Source organism: Perissodus microlepis, chromosome 16, assembly GCF_051167445.1.
Source record: "Perissodus microlepis isolate ML-2025 ecotype Zambia chromosome 16, ASM5116744v1, whole genome shotgun sequence".
NCBI lineage: Eukaryota > Metazoa > Chordata > Actinopteri > Cichliformes > Cichlidae > Perissodus > Perissodus microlepis.
Genome location: NC_140476.1, coordinates 11,976,250 through 12,001,483, shown reverse-complemented (window position 1 = coordinate 12,001,483; position 25,234 = coordinate 11,976,250). Strand labels below are relative to the sequence as shown.

Below are 25,234 nucleotides of genomic sequence, written 5' to 3'. Positions count from 1 at the left end.
AGAGCACAAGTGAAGTCAGCATTCTGCTTCCCATTAGCATTTCAATGCTGATCTGGGATTACGACTTACACGCTTTATTTCCACTGATAATCTGCTCTCAGAGCAGATTGCAATGGAAGAATTGGTAAGATGTTCACGGTATAAACAAGAAAAATTTGTAAAGTCACTAAAAGCTGCATCGCATTGGTTAAATATGACATTTGACAGGTATGACATGGAAATACTACCTAAGTGAAACAACTGCTTTGTATATGATTGCATTAAAGGTTGGAGTGGTGACCAAATTTTGTATGCGAAAACTCAAAATTACAAAAATGCAACACAGTAGGGCTTCAATCCTTCAGCCTACATATTGTACAGATAGCTTTAGTTGACAAGGAGGAACCATTACTGAATAGGACAATCAATCAAAGCTTCAAATCCCAGTGTCAATAAATTGCTGTCATCAAGCAAGACATTGCCTTCCGGGTGATGGTTGCCCTTCACCTGTCCCTGACCTGAAAACATTCGTTCATACCGGTGCTTTGCATAGGCACTGTCTAAACACCATGCTCAACAAAGTCTGCTGAATACCGAACGTAAAGCTGGACCTTATCCTGGTGACATTGAACTCCTGCCATGCGTCCTTGACACCGAACTACCCACTGTTACAATGAATATAAGTGGCCAGCTAAAGTACTATAGCAAGCTCTTAATCAATGACCTGCTAGTTATTTATGAACCCCATATGCTTTTCTATTTCCCTCTCTCCTCAAAACAGGATCGATTTCAAGTGCAAGTGTGTAAGAAAGAATCCTGGATCTCAGTGCGAAAGTTTATGCCATCAACAAGAATAAACAACAATTACTAGTAACTGCAGTAGCAGTCCTATTGAATCATTAACATCAATAAATAAACTGTTTTCATATATGTGAACTGCAAAGCTTCTCAGATGTGAGGACTGCCAGTATTTTTGTCGTATTTAATACAAATGTGGATTCTAAAAAAAAAAAAAAAAAAAAAAAAATTGCTTTACAAATTTTTGAGATAAAATCAAAACCAATCAACCTATAAATTAAATAACTGACCAATTACTCAGCAATGAGAAAATCTGTGCCCCTAGTTGATCCTTAAGATAATTATAAATCACTACTTTACAGGCAAAAACCTGGAATACCTCCCTTTGCCAGAGGGACAGAAAGAAGGGAGCGAGATTGGCAGTTAGCTGGCAGGCATGTCGGTTGAGTGTTAGTGTGTTGGCGCTGCAGCCAAAGATACCACTGAGTGTCTATCTTCTTTCATACAGGGAGCCTTTCCCACTTTCTCTGTCTCACACAGACACAAACAAGCACGGAGCATTACATCAAACTCCGAATGTGACAAAGGAGGACTGCCTGTGTGTGTGTGTGTGTGTGTGTGTGTGTGTGTGTGTGTGTGTGTGTGTGTGTGTGTGTGTGTGTGTGTGTGTGTGTGTGAGCATAGCTGTCCAGGCTGACTAAGTATCTTTGTAGGAATCAGGATTAGGTTGCCTCACTGACACACAAGGCTTATGTAAAGCTGACCCACAATGCGAGGCGCCACACGTGAATGTGAACTTCCAGGTTGCAGTGCTATTCCCATCCTAACTGGCACCTCAAACGGTATTGTCACTCTTACAGCCAAATGAAAGTTTTCAGTTTTGCTTATTAGATCCGATCAATTTTAAGAATGTTTCTGCACACTTATTGGCTGAGATTACAAACCACAGCCCTGCAATATACACATGTAAGACAACAAATACTTTACTTAGAATTCTTTCAATATTATTTCCAACAACTTAAACAGGGGTGACATTTAATACCGAAACCATCAACCCTTCTTTTTACACATTTTTGAGCCAAAATGCTTAATTAACCTCATAATTTCAGCTTCAGTTTACTCTCAGTTAATCTGAGATTTCGACAATAGAAAGACAATTAGACTTTTTTTTTTTTTTTTGTGCTTGTTTGTTTGTTTTAATACATATACTTCAACGTCAACTGGTTATTTCAGAAAAAAAGGGGCTATCACTACAAAGATTTTGCATCAGAGGTCAACTTTCCGGCTAAACACAATCAGAAACGCAATCAGTAAACTCAGACTGTTTACCTTCTCATCAATACATAAAGCCCATATAAAAGGAGTCATTTATGCTAAAATAAACACATCATTAATCACCAATGCAAAGGCAATGTGTCGATATTAATGCAATTTAAAGGAAGCAAATCATAACCTTTACTTCACAAAGAAAAAACAGAAGGCATGTTACATATGTTCCAGTTTTGTTGCTTTTTGGCCTTTTTTTCTCCAGAATATGTCAAAGTATAGATCCAAACATGGAGTAAGCTCTTGAAATGTTTCCTCTTGTCCTCTTTGCCATAGAGATAAAAGGATGTGATGGCTGAAGCATCTTGAGAAAGCTGAATTTACGTCCAACAGGCAAAATGTAGACCTAGGTGGAACGATCAGCCGGGTCCTTCACGAACATGAAAGCATGAGCCCCATCCCTCACCAAGGAGGAGCTCACAGCAGCCTCCCTGGCTGTGCATGACTCAATATATGGCAGCCTCATCCTGAATGCATCAGGCATTTATATGTATGTGTGCACAAACTGTAAATGGACTTGATGGAGGAAAATCAATAGCCAGTGCCTGTATGTAAATGAGACTGGACTGAAGCCTATGTACTGTGTAAGGAACCCATCATGTATGAGCTTACTTAATAGCCATTTCAGTATGAAGAAAAAGACCTCTGAGGTGTAACAGCCCTGGCTCTTTTTTTTTTAAGTGTTATTTGTTGTGCTGGGTTTAATAAAGACATCAAGTCTTTCAAAATGCCTTTAAATGAAATGAAACTAAAACTGTAATCTAACATTAAATGCAGTGGCGACGGTGACAACAACAGACATGCACATACAGGGCTTCAATTTGTGAGATCAATCAGGGGAAGGACCCGCCAATATGACTCAGCACCTGTTTTTTTCCTTTTGCACCCCCTTTTTCCTTTCTGGGGTGATTGGAAATTAATGTCATATTTCTCTAGGGATTCCCTCTGATGAATTTATCACAGTTACCTACAGCTTTCCGAAATGTGTTATAGGCTTACTAAAGCCCAATACCCTTGCACTGCCACCGCAGCAAGCCAAGTTCCCGCAGTCACCGCAGTAGGTGAAGCCTTTAAGTAGCACAATGCAGACATTATTCGTGAACCCCATCAAAAAATTTAAAAGTGGATCAATAACAGACGAGTCAATTAGGTCAGTCAGTGTGGATCCTACCTATCTTGGGATTCTGATTTCTAGATCTATTCCTAAGATGTGATTTATTATCGGATGAATTTCGCAGCATTTTTCATCTTCTTAAAACCGGCTCACACCACAGCTCAGACAGCACACAGACTCACAGGAGCCCAGATTCAGTTCTCCTTCGGACGAACAATGCGTCCTTTTTCCATCCACACAGACACAGAGGGGCACCTCATCATTTCAGCTTCAGCTCACTGAAATGTCAATTTACTGCTGGGTCTAAGGACTTCTTTTTCTAGCCATTCAATGTCGCATGCTTTTTAAGTCGCTGCCAATCGCAATATATTATACTGCATTAAAACGATGCTGTTAAAAGCAAAGAAGTGTTGAATTCTTTACCTGTTCGGCGTAGTGTCTTCCAGAGGAACTCCCGGTCTGTCGGACACACACAGGCTCCGCAACCTACATTTACCGTAATGATCCTACTAGTCACGCAGATAGACTGCGTCGGTGTTTAAACTAGCCATTACGGTGTTCTGGTGTACCCTTTGCTAGAAATTACCACAGAGGTGGAGCAGCAACAAACTGTACCGACGCGTTTCAGGTTAAACGGAAGTGTAAAACCTACTGTGTTGACGTAAAGGTACAACGCCAGCAGGTATTACAAAGTAAATAAGGCTGGCGAAATTGTGGCGAAACGTCGTCTCGTCAAGTATTACGTTCTTTAGGTTGCTATGGCAATAAATCAGTATAAAGGCACACGTGCAGTTCGGGGCATGGGTTAAAAATACTGCACGAAAAATAGTTTGGCTTCCCAGAAACAATGTTCTTAATGAAGAATCACTTCCCATCTGTTATTTGTGGTCATCCCAGTTCAACAGTAAGTATTTTTTATTTATTTATTTATTTATTTTTACACATGGTAAATCGGTATTCAGATATTCTTTGATATAAGAGCGCCTCCCAGAGTGCAAATGCTGTAGTTACAATCTGCTTTTCATAGTTCAGTGCACACATCTTCCCCCCTTTTCATGGGGTTAATAATCTGCTTATTCGTTTATAGGGCTAGGGTTAATTTTACTTTGATGTAGAGCTCATGGAAACAGTCTATGTGTATGCATTATATTGTTCGTTGACTTGTGTAGTCTTCTAAGAAGCAATATGGCCCCCATGTGGATACAAGAGGTTCTTTTTGCCTGCTATCGAGATCAGACAATCCTACTACTGTTGCACTGATGTGACACTTCGAGCTCTTCTTCAGTTTTCAAGGAGAGACAAGGTCTCCCACTTCTCAACTGGAAGTGAGTGCAAGCGACCTTGATAGTTTTACGTTTTTTTTCTGCTGACTCCAACAAAGAGTGTTGTAGTGCTGTGTGACCAAGGACCAAGGAGGGGGATCTTAAAGAATGAAAAGATTTACCTCAGCTGACACCCGAAGCCATGTGAAAGCACAGATGAGCCCTATTCACCTCTATGAACTTGGAATCATCCAGTTATAATCTGTAAATTAATTTAATGAAAGCCAAGTTTTGATTTCTAGAATCTTAGCACCAAATCCCCAGTATAAAGCAGCTGACATGAATACAGTATGTGAGAGGGATGACCTTGACCACCATCTGTCCATTGCCTCCTTCCCAGGTCGTTATAAGAAGAAGCTATGCATACAGGATCAAAATACCAGCTGTTTCACTTTAAGACTGTGGCCTTAAAAATTGACGACCTCCATAAAGGTAAATCATCCAAATCACTGAAATGACCTCACAATGTTCTGTCCATCCAGCTTTTATAAATTACATCTTATTTAAGTAGACTTGGCGAGAATTGCAGACATCCTTCACATTACTGAAATTAAAACCTCGGAGCTCTCGACTGAAGAGACGCCTCACTTGACTTGTTCGTTTTCAGACTAATGGGCACTGACAGCTTGACAAGCAATGATGTGCAATATTCTAATTTCAGATTTTCTATGTCATGACCCAATTACACAGGCAGCTTGTTTTCTACCTCATCTCCCTTCTGTCGTTTTACATTTTTGCTCCTAGTTAAACTCCTCCTGAAATCCTTCCACACACCTGTTGGATTTTCCAGTAGTGACGGGCTGCAAGAATCCTGAAAGGAAATAATTTTTCCGATTTTCAAAACACTGATATTACTGGGGGGCACCTCAGTCCAGTCATGTGCAGACATTATCCCTGTAATTTGACCACATATTCAGGGGGATTAAAAAAAGTATTTTTAGGTGTATTGCTCTTCTGCCCCTATGTGTGCAAATAACAGGGCACTGCAAAAAGAACAGAGCTTTAAAAGAACAAAACAAAACAAAAAAATTAAAAAAATTAAAAAAAAATTCAGCAACTGCAGTACCACAAGTAAAAATCTGAGACATTTCAAAATGATGCATATATTCACCTTTTCATTGGGTCTTATTGGTGATCCTGGTTAGGTGGCATCCTTCTTTTCCTTTCCATTGTTTACCTGGAAACAGCTTCCCTGAATGTGATTAGTTGCTCAAATTTAGACCACAAATGGACTACAAACTGTCTACAGATATGTGAATATGAATATACAGATATCTTTTTATGAAGATTTGAGTGGACCCCGAATCAAAGCATGGCCCCAAAAAACAAAAGCCCAGTAGGCGTCGCTAGTGCAGCTTCTCAATCCAGGAAAAAATAGCAGCCATGTCCCTTTGCTACAGATCTGATCAGTGAGATAACTATGGAAGTAGAGCATGGCATCTATATTGGAAAGTTTTATATTTTCCAAATACATTTTCTTTTTTGTGGAAAAAAAATACAAAAAGGACAGCATCTTCAAACAAAAAGCACAAGTACACCAAGTAAAAGTTAAAAATTAAATAAAAAGTTACTAAACACATCCTATATTTACATTTTAAGACAGCTGTAGAAATAAATAGCGTTAACAGATACAAACATGAAAGAAACGTGACAATACAGTGGAGTTGCTGATAGATATATTACTTTACATACAGTACCACTTTTACATTAAAACCTGAAACCGTTGCAGAAGTTAAAACTACTGTGACTACAAGTCACAACCCTAACAAAATAATCACTTTTGCCTAAAAAATGTTGTTTTTTTTAATTACATCAGATCACAATGCTCGTGGAATGTATTAAATATTCCCGGTAAGGTTCCTAGGGCACATGTTCTGCTCGTTGTCCCTGATGAGAGGAGATCTGGAAAAGAAATGATGCAAATATTAAATTAAGTGATAAAATACTGAAGGATGTTTTTCAGAGGCTTAACCTTCTAAAATACTCTTTGTACTCTTTATGAATGTTAAAGTCTGTTAAAGTCCAATCACAATAATAGTAATAATAATTTTATGTTATGAATGACATACTGGATAGATTAATCAAAGCACAGACAATTCAGTGTATGACTGATGTGGAATAAACAAATTAAACTTGCTTAAAATTGAGAAAATACACACACATATATGACATACATGTAAAATTTTTAATGAACTTACATTCAAAGACAAAAAAAAGAAGGCACGGCAGTATCAGCTGCTGTTCTTGCTTTGTCCCCCAGAGGGCAGTGTAGCATAAGAAGCCTGAGATGGAGCTGGTTGGGAGTTTGAGTTCTTTGATGTGGAAGAGGCTGAACTAATCTCTAAGCACCCATACGGGACTTTTTCTTGTTCATCAGAGAGCAGAGCACCTTCCTCATCCTCATCCAAAGGAAAGACTCGAGGCTCCCAGGGTGTCTGAGGCTGACAAGGAAGACAAATCAATGTCATTCAGAAAAAAATTGAATATTATCTTTATTTGTAAATTGAATATGACAGGGGAGAGCGTTTTTGTAAGTAGTCACAACTGGCTACATACATTTCCTGCAAGGCAGACATTAAGTGTAAAATAAAACTGCAGAAAGCTTTTTATTTGTCCTTTTTTTCATAACAGTCCCTTCAGTGAATATGCACATTGAGGGCTATAATACATCTGTGCATGGCTCAGAGGTCTGTTTAAAAATAAATAAATAATGGTTGTGCTTTAATCATGGTTTGTATGGCCTCTGGAGTGCATAAGATGTGCAACGCAGTGAAGTAGGGGTTATTTGTAAAGTGGAGAAGGTTGATTGGGTAAGTCTGGTTTAGGGACAACTCATTCGCTCTCCAATCAAAGCAAAGTGGAATAGAGGACTGCAATCAGGGCATCATCACAGGAAACAAGAGTGGAAACAAGTATCTGTGTAGGCTCTCAAGAACCCACCAAGGCTCCATAGCTCACACAAGATGAATGGTGACTGAATGAGATGAATGCTGCTGCTTTATATTCTTTGTCTCTGCTGAAGGGCACGTGAAACTGCTTCATTTTTTCACAGGAATGTTACAGAAAATATCCTTACAGCAATGTATGGGTGAAAGTGCTGCAGTCTGCTGATTTTCCTTTAAATGATTTACAACGCCTTGTGTTGGAAACAACAGTCAAGCGTAAATACGGTAAACAGCATATTGGGGACAGAACAGCGTAAATATGCATGACTCCACATGAGCTGCCTCCCGTGTCACCTTGATCAACCATCCTGTGATATTCTCAGTTTGTCTTGGGGTTTGTCTTCAGGTTTCAGCTGTGGTGCTTTTGATCTTACCAGCCACTCCTCTGACCTCAGCGAATCATCAAGATCCAGCTGAGCGCAACTCCACTCCACAGAACTCTCCTCTCCTGATGTGTACATCCCACCCCCACTGCCTAAAAGCCTGCTGCCAGATCTGGAATGAGAAAACAAACACACCCCATGAAACACTCTCTCAAATTTCCAGGTTTTTACATGCACACAAACAAAACAAGTCTGAAACCAGCTGCACGTCTTTGAGAGTTCACTATTTAAAGCTTTCCAAATGTAATACAATGATTAGTGGTGGCATTAATCCACATTCAGGTAACATCTATTGGAAGATCTGAGGTTATAACACATTCTTCTGTCTGCTCATTATCTAGCTGGATTAACTTCCTCAGTTATTGAGGTTTATTGTGTATTTTTACAAAATTGTTTTATTTCTGTAGGCCCTTTAAAAACATTCTAACATTTTCTAACATTGTGGTTCACCTTAGATTTTGCATTACTGATGAGACACCCTCATTATTGCTACATTTATGAGTTTGTGTGGGTGTCCACACCTTGTAGGGCGCCTACAGTGTTTCCTCTTATCCCAGGACGACCAGCGTAACTTCTCTTTTTGCTCCAAAGCCAGGTGCTGCTGAGCAAAGACTGCATCACTGAGATCCTCAGCCTGAACACAACACAACACGCAGACAGATAGACAGACAGACATTAAGATGCTGGATTGTTCACAAATGAAAATAAACTGCTCATGTTCAAAGAAAAGAAATGCTCTGTTTCATGCCCCTCCACCTTCTCTGGCTCCATCTCCATCAGAGGCTGGATGTCAACTACTCGCCAACTGCAATAAAGATAAACTAATCATTATAATAATGATAATGGACAACTTCCATTTACTTTTATGTCATTTTTAAACAATAGCTTTACAAATCAGACATCACTCTGGTAAAAGTGATTGTTTATAATAAATAAGTTGCAAAATACAATTATGCAGAATCACAACTACTGTAAAACCAGTCAATAAGACTGGTCATTAGTCTTCCTAAAGGAGTTATGGTTCATTGTAATACATTGTAACACTTTCAGGGGCGTTTCCATTTCATACCTGGGTATTAGAATTTCTTTGTATTGCAGCTTTTCTACTTTAGCCAGTGGCATGGGAATGACAATGTTGTTGATGTTGTACACGTTCTCTCCCTGGCGTTTGCGAACAAAGCCCTAGAAGGAAACGTTCCCAGGTTGAATCAAGAGCTTACCAATCGTTCAGAAGAGTTTACATATTCAAAGTCATTCTAAATCTTCAGATGTCCTGACAAAACTTTTGTGGTCATCTTTCTTTACATTCTACATATATGCGCATATTAAGTGATGTAGGTGGATCTACCCTATCCTGTCATATCCATCCTATCCTAACCGCGCTTCATCCTAATCTGAATTAAATCTGCTACTTCTTACATTTCACCTCTATCATTTTCTTGGCTCTTTAGTTTTTAATAATAACATATTGTGTTACCTGAGAAGCCTGCTTGTGTGATGCACGTGAGTAGCTCTCCTCTAGCACATCATCTGAACTTTCTGCTGGATCACAGAGCTGGTACAGGGCATCCTCCTCATCTGGGTATACAAACACAGACATGCTGTACACTAAAACCAGCAGTTACATTGTTAAAACAGCTCTAACAAGAAACATCAAGAGCACAAATTTCCACTAAGGCAGCTCACTCTGGGTCGTATTTACATTTAGGGAATAGTTTTGGATTTTCTATATATTCATTTAATTTTCTTTGTTCTTTTGAAAGTATTTTAAGGTGTTAGCATACGAGTAAAAACAAGTGGAAAGTGCAGGCTTTTGTTATTTGCCCCACTGAAACCCATTTTAATATATTTCACAGGATTTTAAATACAATTTGGTTTTATTTATGAGGACATTCTATGTGTAAATGACATACAGCTACTGTAAATAACAAAATAATAATAAAATGATACTTAGAATCCCTATATGTTGACTATGTTGATGATACAGATTCATCTATGTTTCGTTTTTGAGTTCTAAGGCTTTTTTGGATGAAAGACAAATTTTGATGTACTGTTAACATGACAGCGCTCTACACCCCTACAGCGCTTAACCAGAATTCAATCAAAACGTTTTGAGCTATTGTGTTTGCAGACAGAATGACGACACGCACACACGACCAAAAACATAAGCTGTGGAAGAAGTAATGAAACCCAAGTATGAGCTTTCACTGCATATACACACCTTCCAGCAGCCTGCGGATGCGTCTTCTCTTCCTTCTCCTCTGACTGGCTTTGCTGTGTCGACTCCGAGCAGAGACTAACAACCTGATGGGTGACAAACCCATAACTCTGCTTTTACGATGCCTGGCGTTCTGCTTGTATTCGTGACCTACAGCGAAACACAGAGACAAACACAAGAAACTGAATTAATAGACTGTCAGAATGATTTCGAGTTTTTCATTTTTATTCCAATCTACTACCAATCAGTGAAAACATTAATCCCCAATCATTATTTATATGAGTTTTACTCACCAAACTGCTGCTTCTAATTACTTTAAAGGAACAGGACACAGGAGTAAGTGGATCGTTTTTTTTAATATGGCTATAGCAATTAATTTGTCTTTAAACACACTTGTTACACTGTAAAATATACCACAGTTGAAAGTCATTTATGATCAGTCTCCACGTCATCCGTCCACATTTCTGCATCTTCCTTGATTTGACGGTTTATGTAATCTCATCCCATTCCAGCTGAGATCAGCTTTGATAAGAAATCTGCTTCCATGTGGCTATTATCTGAGCTGGCATTTACCTGACAGACTGCCTTCTTCAGGTATTGACAAACGACAATAAGATCATTCAAGCTGACACAAAATCGACGAGCATTGCCCGGTCTGATGCCTTCATCCGTGGTCAGTCTGCTTCCTTTGTGTCTTCTCCTTTACGCTCTCCCCCTCTCATCTATATCACTCCACATTTCCTCAACCTTTACCAGAGAAATAGTGGAAAATCTAAACTTTGAATCATCCATCTACAATATGGAAAACCACGTATGCAAGATCCTCTTAAATCGTTAACCTTCCAGGCTGCCAAAGGTATGCAGCGTAAATGTTACAGGAAATGATCATTCATTAGCTTCAGACTAACATACCAAGGTGCTTACAGACATAGGTGAAATGCCAAATGATTTTATTTCCATCTACTGCTCAGTTGGATGCCTCTTACAGCCCCAGTGGGATATCTGACACGCTAGGAATGAATTATGATAGTCGACGGGGAGAAAACAAGCAGAGTGAGCGGATGACTTTGAAGTAGCCGGTTATTGTTTGCCTTCACTGAATACAAGCAAATGGGTGAGCTGTCTGGATATGATGAACTGTCATTTCATTTTTAATTATGCACAAATTATTCTTTAGAAAAACTGAAAGACTGCATTTATTACCTGAACTGTTGCATTAATGAATCCGAGTGGCTGCTTAGAATATAAAGACATGAATGCTACCACTGATTTAGCTACAATTACAATTAAAGTAACTTTTGCTTGCCTGTTATAGATTATATTACTTTAGCAAAAACAATCTGATCCAGTCGCTTTGATATCGGTATTAAGAGCACATGCACGGCTTTTTAAAGTGCACCTCTATCCTTCGTTCTTCTTAATCGCTGAATGACTGATCACACTAAAGTAAGCTGCAAGCATGTTTTGGGCCTAAATATCAGTATGGTGAACATGAAGAGAAGAAAAACAAAGGAGACCAGCAGAATGAAAGAGAGCACCACAATGAGGCATAATTTGTAATCAGTACGAGTATACAGAGTGATCTTACTGTTGTGCAGCAGCGTGGAGCTGTGTTGCTTGTAGTTTGCTGGACTGTTGACAACTAAAGGTCTTTGGGACCATACTTCTCTGCCTGGCACCCTCTTTACGTGGTGGCTCGTAGGTGTGCCTGGAAGAATATGACCATTTTTAAGTGTGGGGACACAAGAATACAACACCTTTTGCAAATTCAATTCAGCACACAGTTTAAACAGCAGCATCTCAACACGCGTCGCCCTAGTTGTACAGAATCTATGCATACTAAAACAAAAAGAAAAATACATTTTAAAAAGTTTTAAAAAATTCTTTACACACCATCCCTGCTGCCATGTATTTAAGAATGGTTCTGACAGAAGTTTCTTCCTGTTAATAGGGAGATTTTCCTTCCCACTGTCACCAAAGTGTTTGCTCATAGGGGGTTGTTGAGTTTTTCTCTGAATATATTATTCTAGGGTCTAGGGCTGTTCGATATAACGATATATATCGGATGACGATATAAAAACGTCTATCGTTTCATTTTACGCTATTGTTTGTTTCGTGGTGTCGCAAAATAAACTGTTTACGGCAATATTTTTTCATCGTTTTGATGGTCACTGTAGTGGCTATATTAATTTCTTAAAGTTCTCTCTTTCTCTTATATTTAATATAACCACACTACGGATGGACAAGCACCTGTTTTTATGTGTTGTGGTTAGCAACAACGACGGTAACAGCATCGCGTCACGCGTGTCCGCTTGTTTATGTTCCACATAAACCTTTCACAATAAAGCTCAAGATCCTGTTGAGACTTTTCAAAATAAACTGAATCACGTGAAAGAGCAGATTGTTTACGGATGAGAAGTAAAAAAGAGCCGCCAGGTGCTAAAAAATAAACCTTAGACTCAAACGTTAGAACAGGCTTTTCCCCGCAGCACGCCGTGTAATAAATACTCACAAAGAAAACGGCGGCGGTTACAACTTATGTCTAAAAATGTATCGTTTCATGCATCGGTTAAAACACTCGACTCCAGCTACATGATGCGCAGCTGGAAACACTTCACGCAAGACGAGCTGCCCGAGATTCACAGAATTTACAGAAAATGTTACATTTTTGTGATTTATATCGTTATCAGGACGATAGAATTCTTATATCGGGATATGAGATTTTGGTCATATCGCACAGCCCTACTAGGGTCTACCTTACAATATAAAGCGCCTTAAGGTAACTGTTGTTGTGATTTGGCGCTGTATACATAAAACTGAATTGAATTAAAAAAAAACGTTTAAATAACACTAAGAATCACGATCAAATTACATTAGTAGTCAACAGTAGTTAAAAATATTATCATTGCAAAAGAGCACAACAGAAGACCAGGAGATTAAGGAGCTTTATCCCCCTGAAAACATTTGGACTTGTCCCTATGTTGACTTCATCTGAGTGATCGTTCTCCAAAGTGCGATTAAAAATGTGGTTACGGTCCATCATGACAGGACGTGTGCTTTCATTTTAAGGTTTAATTATTGCGATGCCTGTTTTAAAATATTGCATGTAACCTAACCTGTGTTCTTGGCTCTGTGGACCAGTTCGTTAAGTTTTGGCTGTCTCATCTGCTGTGTGCAGTGGGGTCTTTTTAAAATTCTGACTGATCACACTATAGTAAGCTGATATGACAAGACGTATAACTAAAAACCATCTACCTTTTATACCTTATAGTTTATTATAACCCTACAAACATATCTCAACTGCCCCCTACTTTAGCAAATCTTGTTTTTTTTTTTTTTTGCTCTACAGGCCTGAGATGACAAATACATGGCCAGGGTGTGTGACCCTTCAGAGTCGGTCTACCATGTCAGACAGGAAGCCTAATATTTACTCTTGCTGACTGCAGTTCAAAAACAACATTGTAATCAAATGATCTAAAAATCTTGATTAGCTCACAAAGTTTGCTCATGCTGACCAATGTAATGTAGCTACGTTTCTCTTACCAAACGACAGAGACGACACAGGGTGACGCCGAAAGCTGAAGGTGTCGGAGGAGACCCCGCTGGAGCTGCAGTCGGGATCAGAGCACGAGACTATGGGATCACAAGAGGAGTAGCATGAACAGGAAGGTGAGGACAGCGAGGAGGAGAAGGTAGCCGTGGACTTTCTTGAGTGCTGGAGCAAAAGGAAAAGAGAACAAGAGATTAAAAAGATTACTTAAAAAAAATGCTCAAGATAGGCAGACCAAGATTAGCAACAGGAAAGAATTTCTTTACAGTTTACCTTTCCTTTCTCTTAGGATATAAGTGATATGGATGTAAGGAAGCTGATCTCTGATGGAGTGCACTGATTAAAGTCATTAATCTGTTAAACGCTCTTTTTGTTATTGAACAATGTCACAATGATGATGGCTCAGCGCTGCTTATTATAGCAGCTACAATTGTAGTGTTCAGAATCAGAAAGATGCAGAAACTCTATAAATATCCCGGCACTGAGTGAGACATGCCGATGCTTAAAAGTCCTTCAAGGTCAAGAACATGTGAATGAGAAATTAAATAGTTAAGCTGATTTATAGATTCCAATGCTGTACACATCCTCATTACCGCAACAGTGTGAAGCTAAGAAGCACTCGACACACACCGCCACTGCAATCTTTTATCTGCAGTAAGAGGACAGCATAATGTACTGGCCCCGCAGGCTAAATAAAGGCTTGAGCTTTTAAAATAGCACCCTGCATTTGTTTATCTGAATTAGAGATATTATTTCTTAATTAAAAGCAGGTGTTCGGCTTTGAACAATAATTCCTATTTAATTTGGAGACCTATTTTAGTGATGGCACTCCACTACTGAAGCTAAAATAGGTCTCAAAGGCACTGCTTTAAAGCTACATTTCATAAGAATCTCTGAACTGTTTTAAGAAGTACATAAATCAATGTATTTGATATGCTTGCAGGGTAATAAGAGGCACAATTTGACAATTATATACAGCATGTAAATGGTTAAACAGACTAGAAGAAGAAGGGGGTCGACATATGGCTTACCAGTGGACTGCCAGAGCCGTACGAGTTGAAAGTGAACAGCCTGGGCTTGTGGTAGGTGACCAGGGGTCGGGTTCGGGCACACACGCATGACGCATCAGCTTTAAAGAGCCGCCTAGTCCCTAGTCTCTTTCTCTTGGAGCTCACAGGCAAGAAAACATCTCCTCTCTGGCCGCTGCAGAAACACAACCAGATAAGGTCACATGTTAGGTTTGTGCTTCGTAGCAAGATCACAATGCTCGAAAAGCAACTTCTTTCAAGGTGTTGATTCCTTAGATCTTGTTCATCAATCCCTACTTATACCCACTTGTTACTGTACATGAATAAAAGAAACAGAATGCCTTTCATTTATTATGGGGCTTTCATCTTCACAGGCAGGCAGAGAGTTAAAAAGGCAACAGGAAGGGGAGACATGAAGGGATTACTGAAGTCAGACTCCATGAAGAGACCGAAGTGGGTTCAGTGGGTTTTACGACAAGCTGGGACGTGCTTTCACCCTATCGCCTAGACTTTAAAGAGATAACAGACAAACTTCTATCACCATTAGAGTCTGAAATATGTCAGATTTTCACATAAATTAACAGTTTTTAAAGACGTTTTTTGTAAATGTGTCATTTAACTGCAACTTGTAAAAAGCACACAGGATAATATAGGTATTAACACAATCTGACTACTTGTGTGTGTGTGTGTGTGTGTGTGTGTGTGTGTGTGTGTGTGTGTGTGTGTGTGTGTGTGCGTGCGTGCCCTCTACCTTGGGAGGGTTCTCCTGTCTTTACAGGTCTGGGACTGTTTTGAGAGCGGTGAAAAGCTCAGAGGGGGCATCAGACTGTTGACGATCTGGCTAAGCTGAGCACTCTGCAATGAAGACATCAGCCAAATAATGCACATAAGAGTGAGATACAATCCAGCCGTTCAGACTTCCCCTGAAGCATTTGCTTCACAGAAAGAACACATCGAGTTAGATGTCTTTAGCCTTGGCTGATTCTTATTAATTGGTATCAGGCTGATAAATATAAGCAAGCCTTGTAATCTTAAAAAGGAGCACAGTACACATATGAGAACTTTCTACCGAGGCGAATAAAAAGAGTAGGAACCGAGAGCGAATAGAAAGTCCCACGTTGAATGAGCTCAGAAAACATGTTGAGGCAAAACACATATTTTGGTATTTAGGTACATACCACTTCTAAAGCAAGTGTAAATGGAAATACAAATAGAAGTTGTTTTTCTTGGGTGGGTGAGCATGCTGGGGGCGTGTTAATGACTTTATATAATGGATCGCCTAAGGTTGGCATGTGGTTTTCTTTCCATACGAATCATATGGATTGCAAGGATAAGCAAACGAGTAAGGTCGGTGCTCACTGAACATACTATGCGTCTTAGGTAGAAGGTAAAAAGTGTCAAAATAAAATCAGAACCAAAACAGAAAGCAACGATATGCGAGTTTTAGCCTGGAGTTGAAGTGACAGGTTTTGTGTCCTAACTAATCATATGGTCACATGGCTCAAATCAATGTGATTAAAATCAAGGATCATGAATCTAAAAAGGACCAATTGATGATCTTTTCAACAGATTACCCAGCTCTAGGTCATAAACTTAAATCACAACATGTCTCGGTGTGGGTTGTGAATCAGTACTTTTGTGTTTTTTTTACTAAATTTGATTCTCGTGTGCACATAAGTACAGCTTTAAAGCTATCAAGAGTAGGGATGGGTACCGGTATCTGGTGCCATTATGGCACCGGTTCTGACATAAACGGTAGTAACCAGACCGAAAAGCAGCGCACATTTCGGTGCTTTTTTTCCTGAGACGTCATACACTTTGGATTCTAGCCAATCATTTTACCTTTCCGAGGATAGTAGGCGGGCCCAGGTACGTACGTTCTTTTAGAGCAGAGCTACAGAATAAAAAGTCTGGCTGTACTTCACAGCAAAAGATGCAAACTCAGCAGCCTGCAACAAGTGCTTTAAGGCGATACTGTACAAAGGAGGTAACACCTCGAATCTGATGAAACACCTGGCGACGCATAGCGTTTTTTTTAAAAGCCGAGAAATGCACCGTATTTGATAGCTTGCTGCGAGACCTCACACCGAGCACATCTACTGTGGGAGTGGTGCCTGTTATCGGACCCGGAGTTAGCAACATCCCCCAAGAACCCGAAGACGAGAGTCCTGGCCCCTAGCCCTGCCAGTGTAGCAGAAATGATGACGGATGATGATGGCAGCAGCAGCCGTTCTTCTCTGCGTGAGTAGCTTAATGTTGTTCGTGTGTAATTTACGTTAAGTAGGCTAACCACGTTATTACATTAATGCACGTAAGGTGAACTAGCAAACACCGTCGTAGTTACATGCGGCTGTCTTCTTGTTTGATGGCAGATACTCCCTTCACCCTGGCCAAAAAGGCTAAAATGACCAAAGAAAAAGTGGAAAACAGCTAAACATGAGAGGTTTTTGGACAAAATTGGTGTTTTTTTCCATTGTTTAAGCACTGCTTCCAGCCAAGAGTGATACCATATATGCTCTATAGCTGCAGAAAAGGCTAACATTGTTATCTTTTTACAAAAAAAACAGCTAAACATGAGAGGTTTTTGGACAAAGTGTGTGTTCTCCATTCTTTAAGCACCGGTTCGAGCACCGTTTAAGCACCGGCACCATTTCAAAAGTACCGGTATGGTACTGGTATCGGATAAAACCTAAACGATACCCATCCCTAATCAAGAGTGTGCACCACCTTAAATACATAGCCAGATGTCAGCTACTATCTGAGCTTCAACAGCTGCAAAAAATAAATAAGCAATTTCATAGTTACAGACTTATTACTTAACGGTCGACTTCATAAAGCACAAATTCATTCATTTGACCTGCAGCCTCTAATTTAGCATATTACCACAAAGGTCAGAAAGTAAGCGTCCCATAATTAATTAGTTTAATCCTCTCAACCTGACATTGGGATATGGAAGATCACAAGACAGAAAAGGGTAATCTCCTAAAACAGCATCTATAATTCTAGATTACTAATCCTCTTTATTTTAAACTCATGCCTGGTATCAGAGGTGCAAGTAATAATCCCTCCCTCCTACCTGTCTCTCTATATTGTGCAGAAGGCGTGTAGGGCTGCAGGGTTCGTTGTCCGGATCAGAAGCTGTGCAGGATAAACCTGCCATTTCCTTCAGCAGGGTCTGCTGAATCTGCCTGTCAGTCAGCGGCTGGGAGTCTGCAAGCACCACCCGACCCTGAGACACACAGAGATCCACAGAAAGAGAGAGAAGAGAGGATCCAAACACTGATTAAAACATACTACTTTTTGTAGCTCAGGCAATCCATGAAAGTTTGGATTGCCTGATGGTACAGACACCTTTTGTCATACCTTCATAGAGCGTATATGCTTGTGGACCCCCTCCAGTTGTAGTATCCTCCCTTCTAGTTCAGCCAAGCGCAGTTCCAACCAAGTCCATCGGCTGCTCAGCTCTGCTCTCTCTTCCAGCCACTGCTTCTCACAGCTGCTGCTGCTGCTGCTGCTGCTGCTGCTGGCAGGAGGGACAGGGTGATGGATGACAGGGGGGGACAGTTACACCCGTACAAAAGCACTTTAATATTATATTCATCCCTGTCAAAGGCTTTATACCCCCCATTCAACCCCACAAGAAGAAAGACGAGTGTAAAGCTGTAAGCCTTGGATTTTTATTTCATCGCGCTGAATACAATCATGAAAACCAGGTATGTCGGTCTGAGAACAAGATGATTAATCAATCTGCAATTTTGTACTGCAGCTCTGTCTACCTGACCTATTTTATACAGGCATGTAAACTGTTTAGCATCCAAACAGCATGGGGGGGGAGAATTTTGCTCAAGCACAAAAGCCTATCTAGGCCACAGAATAAAGCACAGTTGACTTGTGTGGTGTGTGTCTATAGCATGTTTCCATGGCACTAGGCTGTTCAGTTAGCATTTATCTTGTGTGTGTGTGTGTGTGTGTGTGTGTGTGTGTGTGTGTGTGTGTGTGTGTGTGTGTGTGTGTGTGTGTGTGGTTGGCTGACTTCAGCAGGGCAATAGTTGCTATGGCATTGCTCTTGGACCTTGGCTAGGATAGACAGAGACTCCCCCACTTCAAACAGGAGAGGAAAAGGTTAGGCTAGTCAGCAAGCAGCTACACACAGTGCACCTGGCAAATACCCTTTGATATTATGAGTTAGCTATTTCACTGTTACCCTGATTAATCAAATACCCTAAATGCTGTTTGCTTCAATGAACACAGTTACCCTCACTTTATGGTCAATACAAAAACAAAGAAAGAAAAAAAAAAAAAACAGCCAAACAGTCCATTAAATGTCCAAAATGGCTTATTTCTCCAATAAGTTTCACTCAATCCTAAGCTAGTGTCTCTTTGTTGAGCAGTAGGCGCTCTTTTTCCTTCACAGACAATGGCCAGACCTGGCAGCCCTGCAGCTCACTCCAACTGTATAATGAGAAAATTCCAGGAATATTTGCGGAGCATTAGGAGAAGAGGAAAGGACAGAATGGGAACGGCTGCTTCATACCTGTTACTGTGCTTGTTCACAGACTGCATCCATTACATCCATACTTCTATATTGCATATTTGAATCCTGGCTGCTTTAGAGGGGAGCGCCAGAAAGAAGACCCCCTCCCCCCAATTTGAGGCTCTTGGCTCTTGCAGAAGGATCAAGATTTTAGGGTGTGCCTGGCATTTAAACTTGACCACTTAGACTCTGAAAAATACTGCTGTGCAGCATGTTTGAAAATGAAAACAGAGCAACATCTGGAAGTGATTTTTTTCTTTTAAGTCAAACTATATCTGCGCTTCACAAGTTCATACGTCGAATGATAAAAGTCTTTACTATTTAACATTTCTAAAAGAGAGCAGTGACCCATCCCCTCCCCTGCAGCGTCCTATCCTCTTTGAGAAGGAATCAACCATAAAAAATGTTTGAAAAAATCCCCAGGCAAGGTTTACAGATGAAGAACGGAGCATTGTTCCATGCAGGAGGAGAGCAGTCTCTACAAAGGACAAGCTGACACTCCTGAGATGACACAAGCTGGCCAAATAAAAGCACACGCGCAGACACACAAACAATACTCTCTCAGTACTGTTGTCAGACCCAGCAACCATTATTTTAGTTAGTGTTCTGGACTGAATCCAGGCTCACGGGAAACAACTTAAGGGGTCAACAAGGTTGAATCTTATTGATGAAAGGTTTGTGAACTATATTGAGATTTCAATAACTACTGCACAGGCTAGGATCACGCGCTTATTCTCTAGACCTGAAATAAACCCTTAACCCCATCTGTGCAAGAGCTCCGGCTGCAAAGACTGCCTGTCATCTAAAATGCATATTTATCATCTGAATCATCATCCCAAGTGACCGTAATGCTTTTTTTATTTATTTTTTTTTTTTTTTAAACATCCTAGTAGGCAAGACAGATCTCCCTGATTCGCTTAGTTTTTTTTTTTGAACAGTTATAGCTACTAAAATAAAAAAGCAAACAAACTTGCAAACCAAGCCCAAAACCTGAATTCAGGTAAACAAAACAAAAGGGCAATCAGGAACTAGACTAAGCAGCAATTTCATTTTTAAGTGTAGTTTTTCTAGATGTTAAAGCTTTAAAAAGATTGCATTTGATATTTTACACATTCAGTCAATATAAGCCATTAAAAAAAAAAAAAACAAGGCCACCACAAACATCTCAACCTTGAATCTAGACACACGCTTTAAAGTATTTTTTCACTAGAAAGAGGAGGAGCTGAGGAATGTGCACACAGAATGGCTGGCAAGTTGCTGCCTTGTTGGAAAGACTGTGTTTATTTCCTACCCTGTGGGTAAAAAGAGCTGGCTGCTCTGTTGAATCTGTTATGACTGCAGCATGGAAAGAGGAACGCGCGCGCTTGTGTGTGTGTGTGCATGGTAAAAAAATGTCATAACACTCCCCCACATCTGGGAGGACAAAACTTGCACTTATGACAACCACACTGTAAACCTCACTGAAGGCCAAGTAAACAGCACGGTGGACCTCGTAACACTTTAGATGACTTTTTCCAAAACTCGCACTGTTATTCTAAAACAAGGAGTGGATTTCTTATGTCATTCTTGGCATTTGTAACCGTGCATGACTTAATACTGACTTAATATGCCCTTCCCATATTGTCAAGCAAACTTGACAATCCATTCTCTCCACTTTTACATCAGTCGAAGTTAAAAAGCTGCTCTCGTCGGGTTTTTAACTGACCAGACGCCCAGTGCCAGAGCCAACCTCTGTGAACTTTCAACAGTAATTAAGAAAAGAGCAGTGATTTTTACTGTGAAGAACAGCTGCTTTCTGGTAACCAGATCCCAGAACAGTTTGCCAGTGACACTACAGCTGAGTTTTGGAACCTGTTTTCATATACTGTTGATATGGCTTTAGCTGAATAAATGGTTAAGCTGTGCCGTTCTGTGGACTTTTAAAGTCTGAGCACTCTTGCTGGTTTATTTAGCTGTAATCAGCAGCTGTAATAGCCACACGCTCACTGTGGCACTGGTTGAATAAACAAAAACAGACCTGGATACTCACATGGATGAAATCCTGCTACGAATCTTTTCCTCCACTGGCTCCTCATCTGAGCTGCTGCTGGCTGTAGCCTCAGAGTCCAAGGCCTCCTGCAGACCTCTCAGTACCACCTGACTGGAGTGGCTGAACTCTCCGACCTCTGAGAAGGATGACGAGGCTATTGGCAACTCTAGCCAAGGAAAACTTAGTTTACTGCCTTCTTGTGCAGAGTTGAGGCAGTCAAAAGACAAATCTCCATGTTGACTGTGTTTTGCCAGCCCCTCCAGCTGCTGGTTGCAGTGCCGCACAGTCTGCTCTCCTAGCAGGATCTGCAGTCTCTTTCGCAGTTTCAAAGCCCGGCTGCGCAGGTCTGTCTGCCGCGAGAACTGCGCCTTCACAGCTTCCTCTAGCACAGCTCTGGACGTCAGCTGGTCAGGGCTTACCCTGTCAATGCAAGGCTGCGCTGAAACTGGGGGAGGGCAGACCATCCCTGCTGCTTTCTCCTGTCTCAGCGAAGGTGGAGGTGCAAACAAATGTGTGTGGCCCGGGGATGTTAACTCCCCTTGGGGATATGGAGGACAAACACTGGTAAGGTTAAGAGAGGAGTGGTACACATCACCACCATATGGCTGGCATTCAGGAGCAGCACTCCATCCATGTGGCAGACAAATGTGTTGTCTATTGTGTTCAGGCCCAGGAACTAAAAACATGTCCGGTACATCTGGGAAGACTGAGGCCACGTGATGGGAATCTCTGGAGCCTTTATTGAAGGACAGGAGCTTGACAAGGGAGTTTGGACTGGGCAGGGACATCGTCTCACATTGGCTGTCGGATGTCTGCGGGCATGGCGAAAGCGGAGGGTTGGAAGGAGCGTCCAAGAGGCTGAAAGGTAGGCAGGAGTCCAGGAAGTGAAATGAAGAAAGGTTCCACATCTTCTGCTGGAGGTCATTGTCATCATCATCTATGGGTCTCATGTGAGGCTGTAGCTCTATACTGCACATGGCTCTCCCATCTGAGTCAGTTCTGACAGTGGCAGGGGGTGAGGACAAGTGGATCCCGTGGCCATTTTTAAGGATTTTTGTCAGAGCTGGGGCCATACCCTTCTCTGAACCACTGATGCGCTAGAAAGCCAAGGGTGCAGACTTCACAGGCTGTGCCTGAAATGACCTGACAGCAGCAAAAACACGTTGGCAACTGACAACACTGAGATCACAAAAGCCACAGTATCGCTAAAAAAAGTCACTTTTTTAGATAATAAGGGATAAACTGAAAGCGCAGACACCAAATAAAATGCACTTCAAAGTCAACTAGTTTACGTTGACACATTTTTATAATTAAGGGGTATATATATATATATATTGAATATGGTAGTAATAGCAGTGCCAGACACATTTGGGATGATCGACTCATAATTTTGGTCGCATGATTCCTTTACAGCCTCTTTCCGCGTTTTCCACTTATGACGACCAAACGAAAAGTCCTGCCGCGGACGTGATTGGAAGAAAATACAGAAAAAATACCAACCCAGTACGAAGTTACGAAGTGAGCCCCCGGTCCTTGTACTCGTCCATCACAGGTCAAAGGTAACGGTAAACATACAAATATAACGGCGGACTGTAACCACCAAGGCTAGCTGAGCTATAACGGTAACGTTAACACTCCATGAAGTCTCTTTGAGGTGGATCTACACTCACCTGAACACAAGGTAAACCGTTGACTTTAACATCGCTTATGTGCTTCGGAAAATGACATCTGATCTTTCTGAGCATTTAGAAAGCAGAAAAATATAATCAGGCGAGCTTCTATGGCTTTCCAACAGCTTATCAAACGGTGGCACTTGTCTTTTCCCAGACTTTCGGCGCGGTGGTTCTCTTGTACATTAACCGTTCAGCTCCTTCTCCTCCTCCTTCACCAACTGCCGAGAGGACGAAACACATCTGAACTATCCTGAGAGAAGGGGCTGGACCTGATGCCTTCAATGCCATCTAAGAAGCTCAGATCTCTCACAACTCAAAGTGAAAACTTGCACATACAGTGCCATGAGAAAGTGTTTTCCTCCTTCCACATCATCAAACAAATTTTCATATTGGACAATAAAAACCTGAATAAATACAAAATGCAGTTTTTCATTGATGATCAAATGTATTAAGAAAAATGTGGCAAACACTTTAAGAAAAGTTACATTTGATCATCAATTGAAAAAAAAAAAAAACACGTATCGCTTATAATACTTATTGTAGCGTTGAATAATAATTCAGACTTTACACTACTGTAAAAACATCTTATTTATAATATAAATATAAGATAAAGGATTTCAATTTTATGACATCCATTATTCCTGATGTATTGTAGGCTAATCAAGTTCTCTTCTCATTATAAGATGCAACATTCCTGTACATACCATGCCTATATACATATATATTTGTATGATTTGAAGATTAGAACGTGATTTAGTTATAGGTGTAGTAGTCATAATTTATTAATCAATGTTATTATTTGATGATTATTATGCCTACCATTATACCTTTCCCAAATTTCCGACAGGACCTGAAGGTGACTTCTGAGATTATTTAACCTCTGCTTGCATCAAAGGGTAAAAATCAATCACAGCAAAGGCAATTTTTGTACTTGATGTTTTACAGCTAACTTCTCTAATACAAATATATATTATTAACAGCAAGTCTTATTATATTGTTGTTCATTTCATAAACCAGCCTCACTTTATAGGTTCCCACTAGAAAATTATCATAAAGAAATACATCAACAAATGCTAGATACCTGTGTACCTGCTAGACTGTTAAACGCATTTAGTTTGCTGCTTATAAATGCTGAAGAGAGGTAAGTTTAAATATGAAAAGATATCCTCTCAGCAAATATTTCACCATAACATCGTAAAACACAGTTCTGTTTACATGTGAGATTAAAAACTACACCCTCATACACAGTTTTTTTTAGACATTTCGAAAATTCAACAATTTAACAATAATATATATATATATATATATATATATATATAAAATAGTAAAGATTGACAGCAGTTTGTTTACAAAGTTCACAATTTAAGCCTGACAAGCTACTAGGTTTAATGTGCTCCCAGCTATATGTAAGTCAACGACATCCAGAAATGAGTATGTGCTAAGAAAAACATGCGCAGACCACACAGCACAGAACACATAAAGGACTCCTTTAGCAAAGCCAGTGACTCTCACCTAACTGCTGGACCTTTGAAAGGAGAGGGAAATTTCCATTTGCTGCTATTTTCCCTATGTGTTTGCATGGCAGTACCACTGGAATAACAACTGAAGTATGGAAACTGCAATGGTATACATAGTACTTTGCAACTTGCGCAGAGATGGTGGTAAAAATGTCATGACATATTGTGAGGTTGTAACTGATACTGCCAAACGCAACAGAAAATCTTCAAGCAAACACCAAAATCAAGGCTATTATGAAACTCAAGTTGTTACTTGAAGCCTGAGAAGCTTTTTGATCTTTTTTCTATAATCTGTACAAAGCAAACAAACCAGTTACATTTCTTGCAATGCTGAAAACAGCAAAAAGGTCCATTAATCATTATTAGAAAAATTATCTTAATGAAAACAGTGGAGGCAGCAGATCAGTCTGTTTTTGACCTTCTTCATAAGAAGCACCAGATTCATACATTCTTAGAAGATGTTCTAAATTACATTCTCAGAATTTACATGTTTTTCAACTGCTCATATAGCTAAAATTTTGATTTTGAGGTTAAATTCAGATGTTTTGGTAAAATTGCACTGTATGCAAATTAATTAATAATAACTAATGAATAAATGCAGAGTGGTTTATAAACACATAGTGAAAGAAAAAGGTGAATTAAGAGGAAACACTCACTCCCCCAAGCAGTCTAGGCCTACTGCAGCGTAACTAAAGGGGGATTCAGGGTAACCTGATCCAACTGTAACTATATGCTTCAGCAAAAAGAAAAGTCTTAAGCCTAACCTTAAAAGTAGAGCAAATTTTTGTCTCTGAACCCAAACTGGGAGAAATATGTTC

The 25,234-nt window shown here is 40.1% G+C and overlaps 1 protein-coding gene and 1 long non-coding RNA gene across 4 annotated transcripts; one reads left to right on the top strand and one right to left on the bottom strand.

Annotated features, from left to right (window-relative positions):
* Window positions 1-4,006: 4,006 nt before the first annotated feature.
* Window positions 4,007-7,942, top strand: LOC146370477 (uncharacterized). Its single transcript, XR_014797133.1, has 3 exons — window positions 4,007-4,121; window positions 4,880-4,971; window positions 7,831-7,942. It is a non-coding gene; the product is annotated as an uncharacterized LOC146370477 (long non-coding RNA).
* kansl1l (KAT8 regulatory NSL complex subunit 1-like) lies at window positions 4,111-23,139 on the bottom strand. Of its 3 annotated transcripts, none has more exons than XM_084907903.1 (16): window positions 22,897-23,139; window positions 21,227-22,369; window positions 18,027-18,186; window positions 17,740-17,892; window positions 15,415-15,518; window positions 14,667-14,838; window positions 13,629-13,800; window positions 11,674-11,793; window positions 10,089-10,235; window positions 9,345-9,445; window positions 8,937-9,049; window positions 8,624-8,672; window positions 8,389-8,501; window positions 7,859-7,979; window positions 6,738-6,980; window positions 4,111-6,441 (listed from the first exon to the last, which is right to left on the bottom strand). In XM_084907903.1, the coding sequence occupies exons 2-15, from the start codon at window positions 22,297-22,299 to the stop codon at window positions 6,771-6,773; spliced, it is 2,808 nt and encodes a 935-aa protein (XP_084764029.1). In that variant the 5' UTR covers window positions 22,300-22,369; window positions 22,897-23,139; the 3' UTR covers window positions 4,111-6,441; window positions 6,738-6,770. The 3 variants fall into 3 exon arrangements, with proteins under 3 accessions (XP_084764029.1, XP_084764030.1, XP_084764031.1); XM_084907904.1 differs by having other exon boundaries at window positions 18,027-18,183; XM_084907905.1 differs by having other exon boundaries at window positions 18,027-18,180.
* Window positions 23,140-25,234: the final 2,095 nt, after the last annotated feature.

Excerpts from the sequence above, each read along its gene's own strand:
- kansl1l (XM_084907903.1), bottom strand. The coding sequence starts at position 22,299 with ATGGCCCCAGCTCTGACAAAAATCCTTAAAAATGGCCACGGGATCCAC. Across the intron at positions 15,519-17,739 it reads TGCACAATATAGAGAGACAG|AGTGCTCAGCTTAGCCAGAT; the intron begins GTAGGAGGGAGG and ends TCTTCATTGCAG. Across the intron at positions 7,980-8,388 it reads CACTGTAGGCGCCCTACAAG|ATCTGGCAGCAGGCTTTTAG; the intron begins GTGTGGACACCC and ends TTCTCATTCCAG.